The 15474-nt window shown below is 41.7% G+C and overlaps 1 protein-coding gene across 1 annotated transcript in view; it reads right to left on the bottom strand.

Annotated features, from left to right (window-relative positions):
- Positions 1-15474, bottom strand: part of FBXO36 (F-box protein 36) — a 107378-nt gene that overhangs the window by 41109 nt on the left and 50795 nt on the right. The window contains exon 3 of the mRNA XM_078668160.1: positions 11725-11897. Within this exon, the coding sequence (XP_078524286.1) occupies positions 11725-11897 (173 nt within the window). The remainder of the gene's footprint in view (positions 1-11724; positions 11898-15474) is intronic.

Here is a 15474-nt window from a genome sequence, read left to right as displayed (position 1 = left end):
CAGTTGAGTCGAGTATTAGCATTCCAAGCACTATTCCCATAGAGGTCAGATTGCGATATGCTTGGAACATGCAACAAAATAATAGTAACATGCATGTCTGTCTATTTCCTAACCGTATGTATGTTATATGTGCATTGTTCAACGCTACGTTGCTACAAGCGTGATAATACACAATTTATAATGGGGCTTTTACATAAAAATATGTCAGATATCAAGGATGATCAAACGAATAATTTAATGATTGCTAGGTGTGGCTCATGGACAGTGGATGACTCAAATTAATTGAAAAATAGTGGTCTATTTACCACAGTGTGCCAACCTGTGACAGTGGGCTGTTTTAAAGTGTTTTTCCTTGTCCAGCATGGTATTTTCATACACATGATAAGAGTGTGACTACAAAGGAGGCGTTTCCCCACACTGAGCCATGAAGCCTTTAGTTTAGTATGACTCGGGTAAGTGCGTAGCTCCAGACCTTAAAGAGATTTGTTTGGTCTTGTTATACCAACACCAAGTTTATTGAGTTATAATGCATGACATTTGTGTTCGGTGTCAAACATGCTTATCTAAATACTTTTCATACTAATTCATTGTTTGTAGTGTTCACTTGATGGTGGTTGTTAATGATTTTATCTTTACAGAGTTCCCTTTGAGTAGGGTCTCTTTTCTAAGGGGTTATGAAATATCTAAATGTTTGGCATATTTCATTATCAGCTTTGGGTCATAATACAGACGCAGATTAATATTCCTTGGTTTTTGTTCTGACACACAGGTGACGTCCAATTAGACATTTTACTGACAGGGAAAATTCTCCTTTCTCGCATGGTACAAATGCATAGCAGAACTAGGGAGTCCCAATACCCTGACAAAGACCTTTGACCATCCTTGGCATACCTACAGGTCGAAACATGTTGGTAATTAAGGGATTCCATATGGTCAGATGAATCATTACATATCATCAATGGATCATTCTGTTTGAGTTTAATCGATACCAGGAGTATTCAATAATAAAGAAAATAAAAAAGATTGATAAGAACTCCCGAAGGCACGGACATCGGTCGAGTCCGCTGGGGTGGCATTGTTTCTTTCCCAGTGTTAGAGGTCACCGATGATGAAGCATGCCACGATGCGTTGTGGGTGAGATGATCTCTTGCTTCCCAACTGTGAAAAGACTGGGGGAACTATGGGTTTGTGAACTCAAGTATCTGTGGTGAGCAGAGTTTTGATATAAAGAGGACATACTTGAGGATGCACCTCTTTACTCTCCTGTGGAGGTTGACAGTAATGGTTATGCTCATCAACTTCAAATTAGGTCCTGGTAAATCTGCCTCTAGTAAAATGTACTCTTAGGATAGCCCCCAATTTAGATAGATGATATTTAAGCATATTTTTGAAGAGGTAATAACCTGACACATTTGTACCTATGTTAATGAAACGCAGTGAGCATGCAGCTGTATGTAATAATTATGACTGTTAAGGACAGGTGATGGTATGTGTTGGCACTACAATATTTACTTAAATTTTGAAGTCAAATGTCTCAATACTGCAATTAGTATGTAGCTTATATTTGAAATTTCAGAAAAAATAGTCTACCTATATATCAAAAGCAAGCATGAAATCTCAGATACTAGCAGGCACTCATTTACAGGGAAGGGAGCTATAGAATAATCAGACTTTCTAGGAAGAAAGTCAAATCAAGAGTCCTGTGTTTCCTGGAATAAGCTTGGGGAATAAAAAAGGCAAAGGCCAGAAATATTTCACTGCCTCAAACCAAATTTTGAATTCTCTGCCAACAAGATTAGACTTGTTTTAATACAGTAAAAAGAAGGGAAATCAGGCCTGGACCATTATTAACTTTTAAAGTACATGGGCACAAAAATCACATGACAATTTCTTTGCCTTTCCTATGTCTTTCTAATGCTGATTTCCCCCATCTATTTTTTCCTAATCATCTATTTTTCTGTGTTTTATCGAATATAAGGTCTTGATCATGAACTCCTGCAAGGCTAAAAGTGTTTAATAACAATCTAACTTGAAGCTAAAGATACTGACATAAGATGCCATGTATGAGCCTAAAGTCGAACTCCATGTTTTCATAGCAAAGTTAATCAGAAGGAATATTCAAGATGTGTTGTTATGTTAAATGTTATGTTATGTAAATGTTATGTTATGTTAAGTGTTGACTCTGGAAGAACATTGTTTGTATTTACGATCCTTAATCCACCTGTAGTTTATTTGGTGCCTATTTTCTGGATTTCAACGAATTTCCTGATAAAAACCTCTGTGACTCGATCTAACACCAGGGGATCAAAAAACATGCAAACATTTTCATACAAGTGGGAATCAAATTAGTTACAAGGAGAATTACCTTTCTTTTGATGTGGCAGCAAATAACCACATTTAAAAAACAGTTGTCCATTTTGGTTAGGATTGAACTTTTAATTAATAATGAAAGTTTAGGAATATCTGAGAAACCAAGCTGATGATTACAATTACCATATGATCTTTCCTGAACAGGACTGTTATATTTTCATATTACTTTCTATGGTAGTCGCACATAATAATTTCTGTATTACTGAAACTGACATGATTAATCGACTTTACGTCAGCTTGGTGTCCAGCACTTTTCCCATCTCCCTTCACTCCAACTTGGTTTTAGAAATTTCTCATATCTGACGGTGCGTCAAACCTGTGGTTTCTTATTACAACACCTTACCTTTTTTTCTCTTATTAATTGTAATCACAGTTTACCAAGTTCTAATACTTGTTCATATGTATTTGTTTTATTTCTAATACGTTTTCCTTAAATCAACCTTTACGCGTTCTATCTCTGTCTCTTTTCTGTCCAACTTCACTTCCCTCCTTTTGGATTGCAGCCATTCTCCCTGCCTAATGTCCGAAGTTCAACAGTGTTTTACTACCATCGGCTGAAATTGGCACTTTTCAAAACAAGTTTCAAACACAATCTACTCCCTCTCTATTCCTTTTACCTGAAATTTCTCTTTTGATGCTTTGTTATTATTAGTTTAACTTTATTTGTAGGTTTTCATTTTACATTAGATGCAATCACTGCAGAGAGATCTGCTGGTGTGAAGAAGGACCTAGGTTTAGCTCAACAGCAACTAGCACAATTTCCACATTCATGAGATAATAGCAAGCATCTCCCAACTTTTGCCATGTTTCGTTTTCTTTGGCAACAGAGCAATGGAGGGGCTCTCTACATAGGGGATAGTGAAAAAGGTAATTGCACGGATTAGTGTTCATTAACATTTCCATTAAGTGCAAGTACATTACTGTTTCCAATTTGCCAAATTGGTTGGGTGCTTTTTATAAGTTGGTTAACAATAACTGCCTGAACAGCATAGGTCATCTACCAGGATCCATGAATAGGACTGATCCTACAAGGTGAAAAGTATACAACACAGTACCCCAGTGTTAAAAGGAGCGTAGTTTCCACTATTCAGTTTCATCTTTTTGAGCCGATTAGAATTTTTCATTACGGGTACCTTTTTGATTACTTTGCAAAGGGCTTAGATTAAAAAAAATTTAAACATTTAAAAAACCTCTAGGCCAAATTCAAAAGGGTATGTGGGTGAACACCTTATATTTAGGCAAAAAAAAACTCTGTATAACTGAAAATTCACAGTAGTGGTTCACAAAACGTGAATTCACATAACAGCCTCATTTCAAGTGAGAGCCAATCTTTTGATGGGCTTATTGTGGCATTCCTGTGCCTGTCACGTAATTCTCCCTGGAGTACTCGTTGCACTCGCCCATTGGTCAGGATGGCTGCTCCATATGACATAGCTGTTGCAAGTCGTCTTTGGCAAATTCCCGACTACTAATGTTTAATTTTAACTGATAATATGCTGTGATGCCCCATAGTGGACACTCCAGAACGGATGCTAGGGCCCTGTCCATATTAGCCAGGGTGGTCAAGTTGGCTAAGTCTTAACCTAGACGTGTTCATTGTATAGTTGAACTTTGTATTGGGGGAGGCATCTTCTAGAGCTCTCCCAATAGCCCTTCTATGTTATATTTCGAACATCTCACTCTGAGATATTGACGATCATATCTCTTTGTCACACAACATGCACGTACAGACTATATGTTAGGCCCAAAACATTTGCCCATGCCTTGATATGCTTACTACTCCTGCCAGGTGTATTGGCATTGTATTTGTACTGTATATTGTATAATGATTATTTCCATCTGCTCAGCTCAATATTTAGGGCCAGATTATGAGTACGGTAGTCTGAAGACTGCTCTACCCGCGGTGGCGGTCGAACCGCCGCCTATGCATCGAACTGCCTCAAACCCGCCGCCACCAACAGGATCATGGATCCCGCGGGAGCAGCGGTTAGGAAAGCAGCGGGGTATTGGGTGCTCATGCAGGCACCACCGGAATTGCAAGTTGCATTGTCAACAACCTTTTCATGGCGGCATCCTGCCATGGAAAGGCAGGGAAATTTTAGCCCATTGGAAAGTGTGGCTGGGGGCACATGTTGTTGCCCCCCATTATAGCACTGTAGTGTGAGCACTTTGTGCCATGCACGACATGATACATGCCAACAGTGTGCGCATTACTGTGCAGGCGCTGCAGTGCCGAGGCATTGCCACGGTTAGAAAGCCGCTGGCGGTAAACGGCGGTAAACTCGTAATGCCCAGCAGTAAACGTGTAAAACATCAGCCTCGATGTTGCCAACCTGGCGGCGTACTCCAGACCACCACAATGGCGGTCCGGTAGTCAGACCCCCAATCTTGTAATCAGCCCTTTCACGGTATTTCATATATTGTATATCTAGTCCACTCGACTCTGTATCTACATTACATATTCCATTTTGTAAATTGCGCCCACTCACCTCCTGTACCCATGCACCTATATGAACACTAAATCAGTTGGACTTATGCTCTGTGACACCTACTGGTTCTAGTTTGGATAAGTAACCTCAGTCAATGTACAGTAAATAATCTTACCTGCCCCTTCACACAAGTGCAATCACCCCTGCGCCTAAGGGGACAACAATCCGGATAAGGACATAGCTCTCCAGCTCTCTCCTCCCACATTACCAACAATCTGAACGCCCTAGGTATGGACTCGTTTTTAATAAACTATTCCACAAACATAACAAAAAATGCCATGAGACATCTCAAACAGAATCCTCAACCTTAACAAAGAAACTCTTATTAATGATCCCTATTTCTGTTACACTAAGGGTACCCTACTGAATGACCTCATCTTCACGACCACTCTGCGTGCTAAGGAGGAAAGCTCTATCTTCCTCATTCAACACCACCATCACCAAGAAAATCCCACCAATCACAAACTTACTATTGCGCCCTCCACGTTATACAATGCAGATGCCACCATCTCCTTAAACTATAACAGCACCATGCTCATTTAATCTTTATATCGAAATCTTGAACTCTTCACAGATCTCTTTTCCTACCTCAAGGACAAACGGGACATGACCACCCCGCCCGCCAACCCCTCACAACTCCCCTCTGACTCCTCCACATCTGATAACCTCATCTAATGCCCCACTTATGCCTCTCTCCCATGGCGATCAGCCACCCTTATTCAGGCTCCACTGCAGTCTAACTCCCTCAATGTGAATGCTAGCACTTCCTCACGTCATCACCATTTCGACATTCCCACTGCCCACTATTCTATAGATCCCAACATTTACACTCGTCTCTACACGATCAATACTCCACCGCCCCTCTCAGCCATCCATCACTAAGGCTTTGATCATCAACCCTTCCAACGATGGTTTCCCCAGCTGCCAGATTTGGCTAGTTCTCTACACTACAGTGCTTCCCCCACCAGGAACCCCTTAGGAGTCGCTTCACTGACTCTACTCTTGATACTATCATTCTTAACTGCAATTGATTAGGGATGACATTCTCAAAATAGTTCACATCAACCCCAACCTGGAACATCAATGGTCTTCACATCTGTCTCACCTCCTGACTGCCTACACTTCAACTCCCAATTACCAATCTGTCTCTTACCATGCTCACTCAATGGCCATACATTGGACCTTCACATTAAACCATAATCATTCCTCCCTGCCCTATAGACTAGTCAGTCGGCTATCGTACAACAATATACTCTCCCTCATAGACTCCTACAACCATGTTTCAACTGACCACACTCTACCCTCTACAATAATCGAAACTATTATCACTTACCCCCTCAGGACATCCCACCCCAGCAGTAGGTATATTAATAAAATGAACCTCAAACAAGTCTCCATCTCACACATGCTCACCATTACCCTCAAAACATCCCTAAAATCTGCGTTACTCAATTGCATGTCAGCTGTGAAACGCGCAGCGGACAAAGACGATATCTCATACATACCCTTGACCTGGACATTCTTATGCTTACTGAAACCTTGGTTGAACGAATCCTCAACCCTGATCCTCTGCTTACTAGTCCCTCCCAGTCATGACATCATCAGACTAGGCCGTGTAGGACGTCCTGGTGGCGACCTAGCCTGTTTATATAGATCCACTCGATCTTTGAAACAATCACTTGCTCTCCCACTGACCTTGTGCGAATACCTTAGGATTAACATCACCACCAATCACAATTCAAGGTGCTCTCTTAACATGTTCTACCATTCCCCCAGAGATAATCACACTTTTATTGAACAGATCATGGAGATTATGTCGTCTGTCACAGAATAACACAATACCGAAATCTTTCTTGGTGACTTCAACATTCTTTGGAACAATTCCAGCGACCCTCGAGTGAACAGTTTCAAATTCTTCCTCCAGGACCATAACCTTATCCAAGCCTTCAACAGCCCAACCCATAACAAGGGAGAGACCCTTGACTGAATCATTTGAAAACAGAACACTATACAAATTAAATCCATCCTACCTTGCGACTGGACTAACCATCGCTGCATCACCTTCTTCATCTCAGAATGGGCACCTATCTCTAATGGTCAACCTTTGAGAGCCAAACACTGGCTCAGAGACACGCGTAACATTAAACCCCTCCCCATGTTGGCTCATAGTAAAGACATCTTACTACTGCCTCCCTTCATGAAGACCGCTCATGACCTTACTGAGGATTACATCAATTCCATGGCAAAAATCATGGACACCCTGGCACCCAAACAATTAAAGAGAATCCTGACCAACTGAACAAACCCTTAGTTCAACTGTAACCTTAATGAGGAACACCAACTCCTCAGACTCTCAGAAAAAGCATGGCGAGATACCCCCTCCCTGTTCAACCTCAAACTGCTAAAAATAGACAAAGTGCCTATAATAGGCACATCAGAAACTTCAAAAGCATCTTTCTTCCTAAATCAACTAGACACAGCAATAAATCGACCAAAAACACAGTTCATAATTATAACACACCAGTCAAACTGGAAAAGCAATCCCCCCTTTCTCTGACAATAAAACAGTACCCAACTGTGTGAGAAGTTAGCCTGGCATATGATGTCCACTAGTTCTAGTGGGCACCTTGCACCAGTCTAATCGACCCTTATTGATGGTGGTTGTAAAGTCAACCTTATAGAAAGCTATCCTAGTGGTAGCATGAACCAGCAGTCATCAGGCTAAGACGTCAGTAGGCGAGTTAAGCAAGTTCTTTTACCAATTATAATCCCTTGAGTACCAAATGAAAGGACACCACACAAGGTATATATCAAATACATATGTATTTAATCTAAACACAACCCCTCTGCACTCTTTATGAGGTCAGAGGTAAAAATACAATACAAGTCACTCAATTAATATACAATAAGTTGCACAGTATACGTTATGCCCTAGGGGCCTCACAAACCATATACTAAGTAAGTGGTATAAGAACCACAAGAGAATTAGAAAGCAGGCCTGGGGCCTGTGGAATCGCTGGGGCTACTTTAATCGACCAAAGGAAGGTTAGGAAGTAGGAGGCCCACGGGAGACATGTGCAGTGTCTAAACACAGGCGCGGGTTACTATTGACTTTCTACGTAGATCGTAAAAGTTACAAATATACAATTTAAGGACGCTTCCGGATGGACTAGGATGGAACTCTTTTAAACTAGGACACTTCGAGAGTCAAGACCCATGGGAGCACCAAAGTACTCGTGTTACCTCACCCAGGGAAGCCGGGTGCATAGGTGTCTTTTCGTGTCGGGTTTCGTCGTCGTTTTCTATGGAGAGCTGCAAAGAGGTGCTGCAGGCGACCAGAGGAAAAGTGTCCGGGTGGATCCAAGGGTGGATCGAAGATCTGAAGAACCTGAAAGCAGAAGGGACAGAGTCTGGGTCACTAGCCAGTGACCAAGAAGGAACCAGGAAGGAACCAGTCGATGTCGGGTGATTTCAGGTGAAGTAGTCGAACTTGTCTCTTCAGCCACGAGGTCCAGGAGGCATCGACGATGACCAGTTGCTGGATTCGAGCTGTCCCACGATGGATCTAGTGGACTGCGGTGTCGGTATCCGGATTGGACCCAACAAGCCTTGGCAACCGCAACCCATGCAGGATGTCAAGATTGGCTCTGTTGCAGACCAGCAAGGTCTGTGGCGCTTCTCCTTTGCACGGAAGCTGGGGCAAGCCTGGAGCAACCAGGAAAGCGAGTTAGTTTCAAAATGGAGTCTTCAGGGGGCTCACTAGCCAACGGACTAGGAACTGGGAAGACGCGTTAAGCTCAAATGCAAAAGCAGGGCCCACGGAAAACTCGCGGAGTGTGGGGGCCTGGGCTTCGGTGCAAATGGTGCTCGGGGCTGGGGCTTCAAGCACCTCAAAGCACAACTTCGAGATAACTCGTTGAAGGAGTGCAGCTTGCAAAATGCAGGATGTCCAGGAGTTCTGGTTCCACGTCTCTTGTGTCCGCCATGTGTCTCAGCTTTGCTGTGGATGTGGGTCAGGGTCAGAGAGGTCTGGAAGTCCAGATCCTGTGTCGCAGATTCTTCGGGATCCGGCGGGAGCCTCGAAAATGCGGGACCGGCAAAGGTGCTGTTGGTGCCCGTTGGAACAGGGTGGTCATTCCTTGATCACAAGGGAGATATCTTCCATCTTCCAGTCAGAATGGAACGTCGAAGGTCCAGGATATGTCTTTCAAAGATTCGTCCAGGGTAATCTAAAGTCCTAGGGACACAGCTCCTATACTTATACTAAGGATGGGGGCTGGACTACCTGGCTAGGTCCCTCCTATGGGTGGACCGGAGAAGGGGGTGGTTACACCCCTTTTCCTTTGTCCAGGTTCGCGCCAAAGCTGGGGCCGAGTGCCCCAGCAACTGGTTTGAACCGGGCTATGCATGGAGCACCTTGTGTGCCCCAGGCAGTGTCTGGAAAAGCATCTGCTGATGCAGCCCTCCCTGCCCCAATACACAAACCCTGTCTGGGGAGGTGCTGCCTTGAATTGAACCCCACAAACCAGTGACTCTAGTACATCGCTAGGTATAACCTTGGACAAAACCATCTCCATGACAAAACACATCAGTGCCGCTACCAGAGGAGTTAACCATCAATTACATAATCTAAGGGAAAAAAAAACCTTCCTCCCCTTGTTTGACCTCAAAACAGCGGATCAGGCTCTTGTATTACCGAAATCAGAATATGGTAGTGCCACCCTGGTAGGCCTACCGAATATCTCACTTTCACCTCTAAAAGCTACCCAGAATTCAGCAGCCAGGCTCATCACTGGATTAAACAAATTTGATCATATCACCCCTGACCTCCAAACCACTGAAATGGCTACCCTATGAGGCTAGGATCCACCTTACAATTGCATGTATGAGCCATAAAAGGCTGCAGCATATCCAACTTGACTCAGAAACTGACACTATCAGGTAGAAACAGACCTTCCAGAAGAACAAGATCCTTGCTACTCAAGACAGAAAAATGTCGGAGAAAAGAACACTTACAACAGATCCTTCTCCGAAATTGCCCCCAAAATCTGGAACTCTCTCCTTCCCGAGATCAGAAGTAACCCATTCACACTCCTCTTCAGAAATGAAGTAAAAATTCTACTATCCAACAAATCCCTCTCACTCTGAGGTCTTAACTCCCTCACCATAAGGAGCAACTTATCCCTGCCTGTTTTTGTCGTGGACTCTATAGACATCCTTACCCACCCCCTTGGGTTTCAGCACTATTCTTTCTCCTGTGTCTAGTTCACATTTACACAGCGCTCTGTTGCCTATTGTTCTTTGCCTGACCTAATATTATGTCCAGTCCTTTTGTTCCTATTCCCACTCTTACCATTTATGTTTTGGCAATTATTGTTCTTCATCCCTGTACATTGACACAATTTGTATTATAATTTCCTTGGTTCATTATTATAGAGCACTCTGTCACCTGAAAGGGTCTTGTTCGCGATATACAAAACACCAAAAAATAAATAAATAAAAATAAAAGGTACACCTGCAAAAGGTAGTAAACACCCACAAACAACCAAATGTACGCATGCTATATTTTCACAGAGACGCTGACGGAGCCCATGGTGAAGTGTGCCAGATCATGAGGAAACAGTAGTAGATAGTTTGAATGGGGCCGCAATAAATGATTGATAAAGGGCACATTTGTGGCTTAAGATTAGCTCTCTAGCACAGATAAATTACATTGGAGGATTGTTACAGCAGCAGCAGTAGGGCTGGATTATTAACAAATTGAGACAACGCCATGTGACGTTAGGATTTGCCCCTCTCCTACACTCCGGCAAGACCACAATACTTTCCAGTGAGCGGTTTTGCCTCGTACCCCTGTCCTGATGAGGCCCAAGTAATCTGAAACACGTTGACAATTGAAGAAGGAATCCGTTGAAGATTATTGTGATATAATAACGGACTTGCACACAATAAAGTTGGCACTGAGGTGGAGAAGATACCTCTAATGTGCAAAGGATAACCTTACAGTGGACCGCAATGTATTTTTGGAACAGACACTTGTAAAAAATGTGGGGTCTAGTAAATCAATAATTTTTTTGATCCGTTGTAATTTTGTATGTGTTGTATATGTATGGTGTATATATTTTTGTCTGATTATTCTCTTTAAAGTTGATACACAAAAAAAAGATTGGTCCTAACCAGATATGAACTAAGAAATAAAATATGGGTTTGATCTGGAATGAATAATGAATGCGACTTATTGAAAAAAATATATATGAATTTGAAAGGACAGTGAACTAGTATATAGGAGTAATTAATTGTATACTATTTTGACTATTTAGGATATTTGTTCCTCCACATCATTTTTTTTGTTGTTTTTCGAATACATTGATAGCTCAGAAAGTAGAGGAGGATTTGGGCAAACCCCTTATATATGTGGTGTGATATTTTCACACACAAGCATATCATCCATGTTCAGACAGTCACAGCCTCTGACAAGTACTCCTGTAATTATTCAAACTTAAAAAAAAAAATCAGACCATCACTTTAATTTTAGGAATGGCCCTACATTAGCCATTTCTATTCTTTTTCAGGTTGAGAATAAATAAAATGTTTTAAAAAAGATCAAACTAACGTACAGTTGTGTCTGTTTTATATTCATACTTTCAAAATTAGATTATAAAAGTCCCACGAGGCTCATGCTACGATTTTCCCACTGCAACATACTTTGATATTGTCAGTGAACAGGTTTTACAAACGAAACGTAAAATAATTGAGAGAGTAACGTCTATATTTTGATAGCCCATAAACATTTAGAAATAGATATTCCAGGATTAGTCAAATATTCACTGGTCAGAAAGCTAGATGGATAACATTAAATTCTTACCTTTTGAAACGTGCGTGAAGTTTGTGAAAGTCTCGCAATATCTTCAAGATCCAGGAAGGTAATAATGTTTAAAAGAAGTGATTTAGGAAGTCGTTCAAGAAAATCAAAGTTGCCTCGGCACAAATTGAGGACGTGGTTCAGGGTATTTCCACCAAACACTATGGCAACTTGAGCTGTGTTTCGAAAAACAAAATGTCAATAATTAACATCGCAGTAGGGGATAGGTTACAAATGCAAGATTATGAAGCATCTTGTGCAGAAAAAAAAGACATGGATTGTAAAGCCAGAGCTCTCTGCTTCTGTGCATGTTGTCTTCCACTGCCCATCATACAGGAACAGTCACTAAGAGGTCTGATCCAATGAAGGCCCATGGGGGAGGAAACAGTTAAACACTAAATCAGGACCCCCACTGGCCAAGAGTTACATCACAATTTAATACATAACACGCACAGAGATCATTCACTGTATGTGGTACTGTTATTTTTAGAAATTATTTGAAACTCATTTGAATTAATAGCACCATCACACATATTATATTATAAAGCACAATATGCTATTGAACACAAAAATGTAAACAAATATATAACAAAAGAAATTAATTCCAAAATTTGGAGAGTGTACTAGACTTGAAAGTTAAAGCCAAGGCAGTTTACAACAGGTAAGTGCTTTTGGGTTCATGTAGTCCCATTTTGAGGGTTCGAGTCCTTTAACACCCAACACAGCTCATTGTTAGAATCGAATGTGTGTTTCTCGTTTGCCAATTTTGGATTGAAATTTACTGCAGCGTAATAGGTTCAAAAAGGCACTACTGTATGAAAAGGCGTGTAGAAAAATGTAGAATTTGAAGTAATAGTGCTGAAGCATCTCATATGTTGCACTGCTTGAGAACCTCAGCACCTGTGGATGGAAGCAAGTACTGTTCACCAAAGAATGGGCCAATGGCCTTGATCTGAACATCCTTACTACGCCATAATGAGCAAAGCATTTATTACAATGTATGTGGTATTGCAGAGGTACTTGGCCATGCTCCCTGGCGAGTAACAGCTCTGGCACACTCCTCATCACTTCCTTCTGAGAGGAGAGGCACACACCTCTTTGCAGATCCATAAACCTGGCAGAGTACCAGATCACTGGCCTGAGGGGCTTCGTTCCTTGGGGTGTTATGGTCTTAATCTTATTCTATATGGAGCACAATGATTTGGAAATAGGCCCTTTCCCAAGGGAAGAGGTGTGGTGCAGGGCCAGGGTGGCTGACTTCAGAACACGGGGGCTCACAGTTTGATTCCCCAGCACCGGCGGCATGTTAGCCCAACACCTTCTGACTCTGGGCAATAGCTCGCTTAATCTTCCTGACTGCCCCCAGCGCCGAGACACCTATCCGGAGGTAACTGTGTGCTTTACATATGCTGGTTATTTATTATTTGGCTGCTGGTCACTGGACACTACAGAAACTGTCTCTGGTATGTGTTCTTGAATGTTGCATCATAAACGTTATAGGCAACTATTTTTGCATACATTTCGTTTTTACAAAAAAACAGAGAGAATTTACAGGCATATCTACTTCCATACCAAAGGAACCATAACTGGAACCGTTTTAGAAGTGTTTCTGGCCCTGATTTAGAGTTTGGCGGAAGGATTACCCTATGAGAAATGTGACCGATATACTGCCTATGGCACTTGAAATAAGGTGGACATCATATCAGTGAAGTTTGTAATGAAGTAACCTGTAGATCAAAGTCTTAATCAGGTCCTGGTGCCTGGCCAGTCCTTAGTTTATCCTTTGCCTTGTATTTGTGCTGCTTAACTCCTTCAGATATGGCCAGATGCATAACCTCAATTAAACCATGTAATACACCTGTAAAAACCTGCTATGTATAAGGCATACTTTTTCTTTTTTTATATTAAAGTGGTAGAAATCAGACATCATCTCCCCAGAGGCAAATCTCTATTTTTCATGTACTCCTTTGATTTCATAGGATATAATCATGGAGCTCAACTGAGGATACTTCCTACTTTTTGTGAAGGGTCACTATTCCGACTCTGCTATACACTAATTCTTGCTCTAAACTCCCCCACTACCTTTAATGTCATATTTTCTATGGCATTATCATGAATTTTAAGGACCGTGTAGCTGCCATTATCTAACTTCAGTCAAGATTTCTGCTAAAGTCTATTAGCTCAATGTTTTCCTGCACCTATAACATTCGTCTGTAATTTTATTTCAATAAAAAACTTCTATCCACATTTGTTCTGTTCAAAACAGAGTACTGCTCTCACTTTTTTGATCAAGGTTCTTATATTCAGCAGTGTACCCATTTTGATTATCTGTCCAATTCTCCTGCTGTTCGTTCACCACTACCACACCCATCCAATATCTCCTGATTTTATACTCCCATTTTAGTATTTCTTCTACTCACAGGCTTGAATTATATTGTGTTTGTACCTTATTCCAGTTCTTATTTGCTTTTTTCTTACTAAATATTACCACTGCTATTAACACTAACACATTTGGAATTTTTGTTTGCTATAAAAACAAAGAGATTCAAATATTTTTGGGCCTGTGTCTTTGGTCCAATCTTGAAAACCTGTTTCCTACTTGAACACGGAGATATTGTTTTTCCTTTATATTGAATTTTCGTCCTCACTAGTCTGGCAGCTGATAGCAAACAAAGGAAACCAATAGTAGTAATGGGGTGACCCTGTGTCGCTCAGAACCTGGGTATGTGCAATATAGAAGGAGTGGTTCTGTCGGGAAAGAGGCCATTTCTTTTGTACAACATATAAAATACAGTATGACTGTACACTTTAGTAATAACCAATAATACAGACAAGTGATACACAGGTTCAACAATATTTTTTAGGTACCTAATCGTAATACTTAGAACACACCACAAAGACCAGCGATTTATAGTCACAAACTGAAAATTGTATTATATGAATACATATTATTGCAAAAAGCTGTCAATAAAACAATACAATACACAACAATAAGGTGATTGAAGTGCAAGAAAGGTGACTTGTGGTGATAGGTGAAAAAAGTGCTGTACATATACTACATGAAATGGATAACATAAAAAGGGGTTATGTTGAACTGTCCATTATTTCAAGCATGAATACACATCTCCTGTATGATTTTTATGATTCAGTCAGGGAAGCTGCATTGACTAGTCTGGTTGCAACATCGACGTTTCGACCATAGGTCAGAGCGCAACTTATTCTCCGTCACAAGCGGGTCTTCATCAGGACAATTTGCAATTTTAAAGATTTAAGTGACAATAGTGTCTAGAAGCCGGCTGCAGCTGCTGCAGGTAAGAGCAGTGGGCCGGGTGGGGGGAGACTTTGAGAGATGACCACAAGGGAAAATTAAGTAAATAATAAAATGTTCCCTCATGGCCGTCTCTCGAAATTCCCCCCACCCGGTCTTACCGCCCCACTGCTCTTACCTGCAGGGGCCGCGGCTGCTCGAAGCACAAAGTGCAAACTTTGGTCTTCTGGTCGCGCCGGACTCGGACACAGTCACAAGTTCAGGTTGACCACAGTGAAGAGTGGGCCAAATACAAGGACCAAGTTAGGCCCGCTGGACAAAGTACCCTAAATCCTGGTTGTAGAGTGTTGCGAGATCCCATGTTGAGGTTACGTTGTGTAGCAGCAGCTCCGAGGAAGCTGCTGGGTTGCAAGGGAGAATCCTGCGTCTTCGTCGAGAAAGCTATTGAAGAGGGGCTTTGGATGCCAAGTCCTGTGTGGAAGATG

This window comes from Lissotriton helveticus, chromosome 11 (assembly GCF_964261635.1).
Source record: "Lissotriton helveticus chromosome 11, aLisHel1.1, whole genome shotgun sequence".
Lineage (NCBI taxonomy): Eukaryota > Metazoa > Chordata > Amphibia > Caudata > Salamandridae > Lissotriton > Lissotriton helveticus.
The sequence above is the reverse complement of the archived record's forward strand: the minus strand, read 5'-3'. Positions and strand labels throughout refer to the sequence as shown.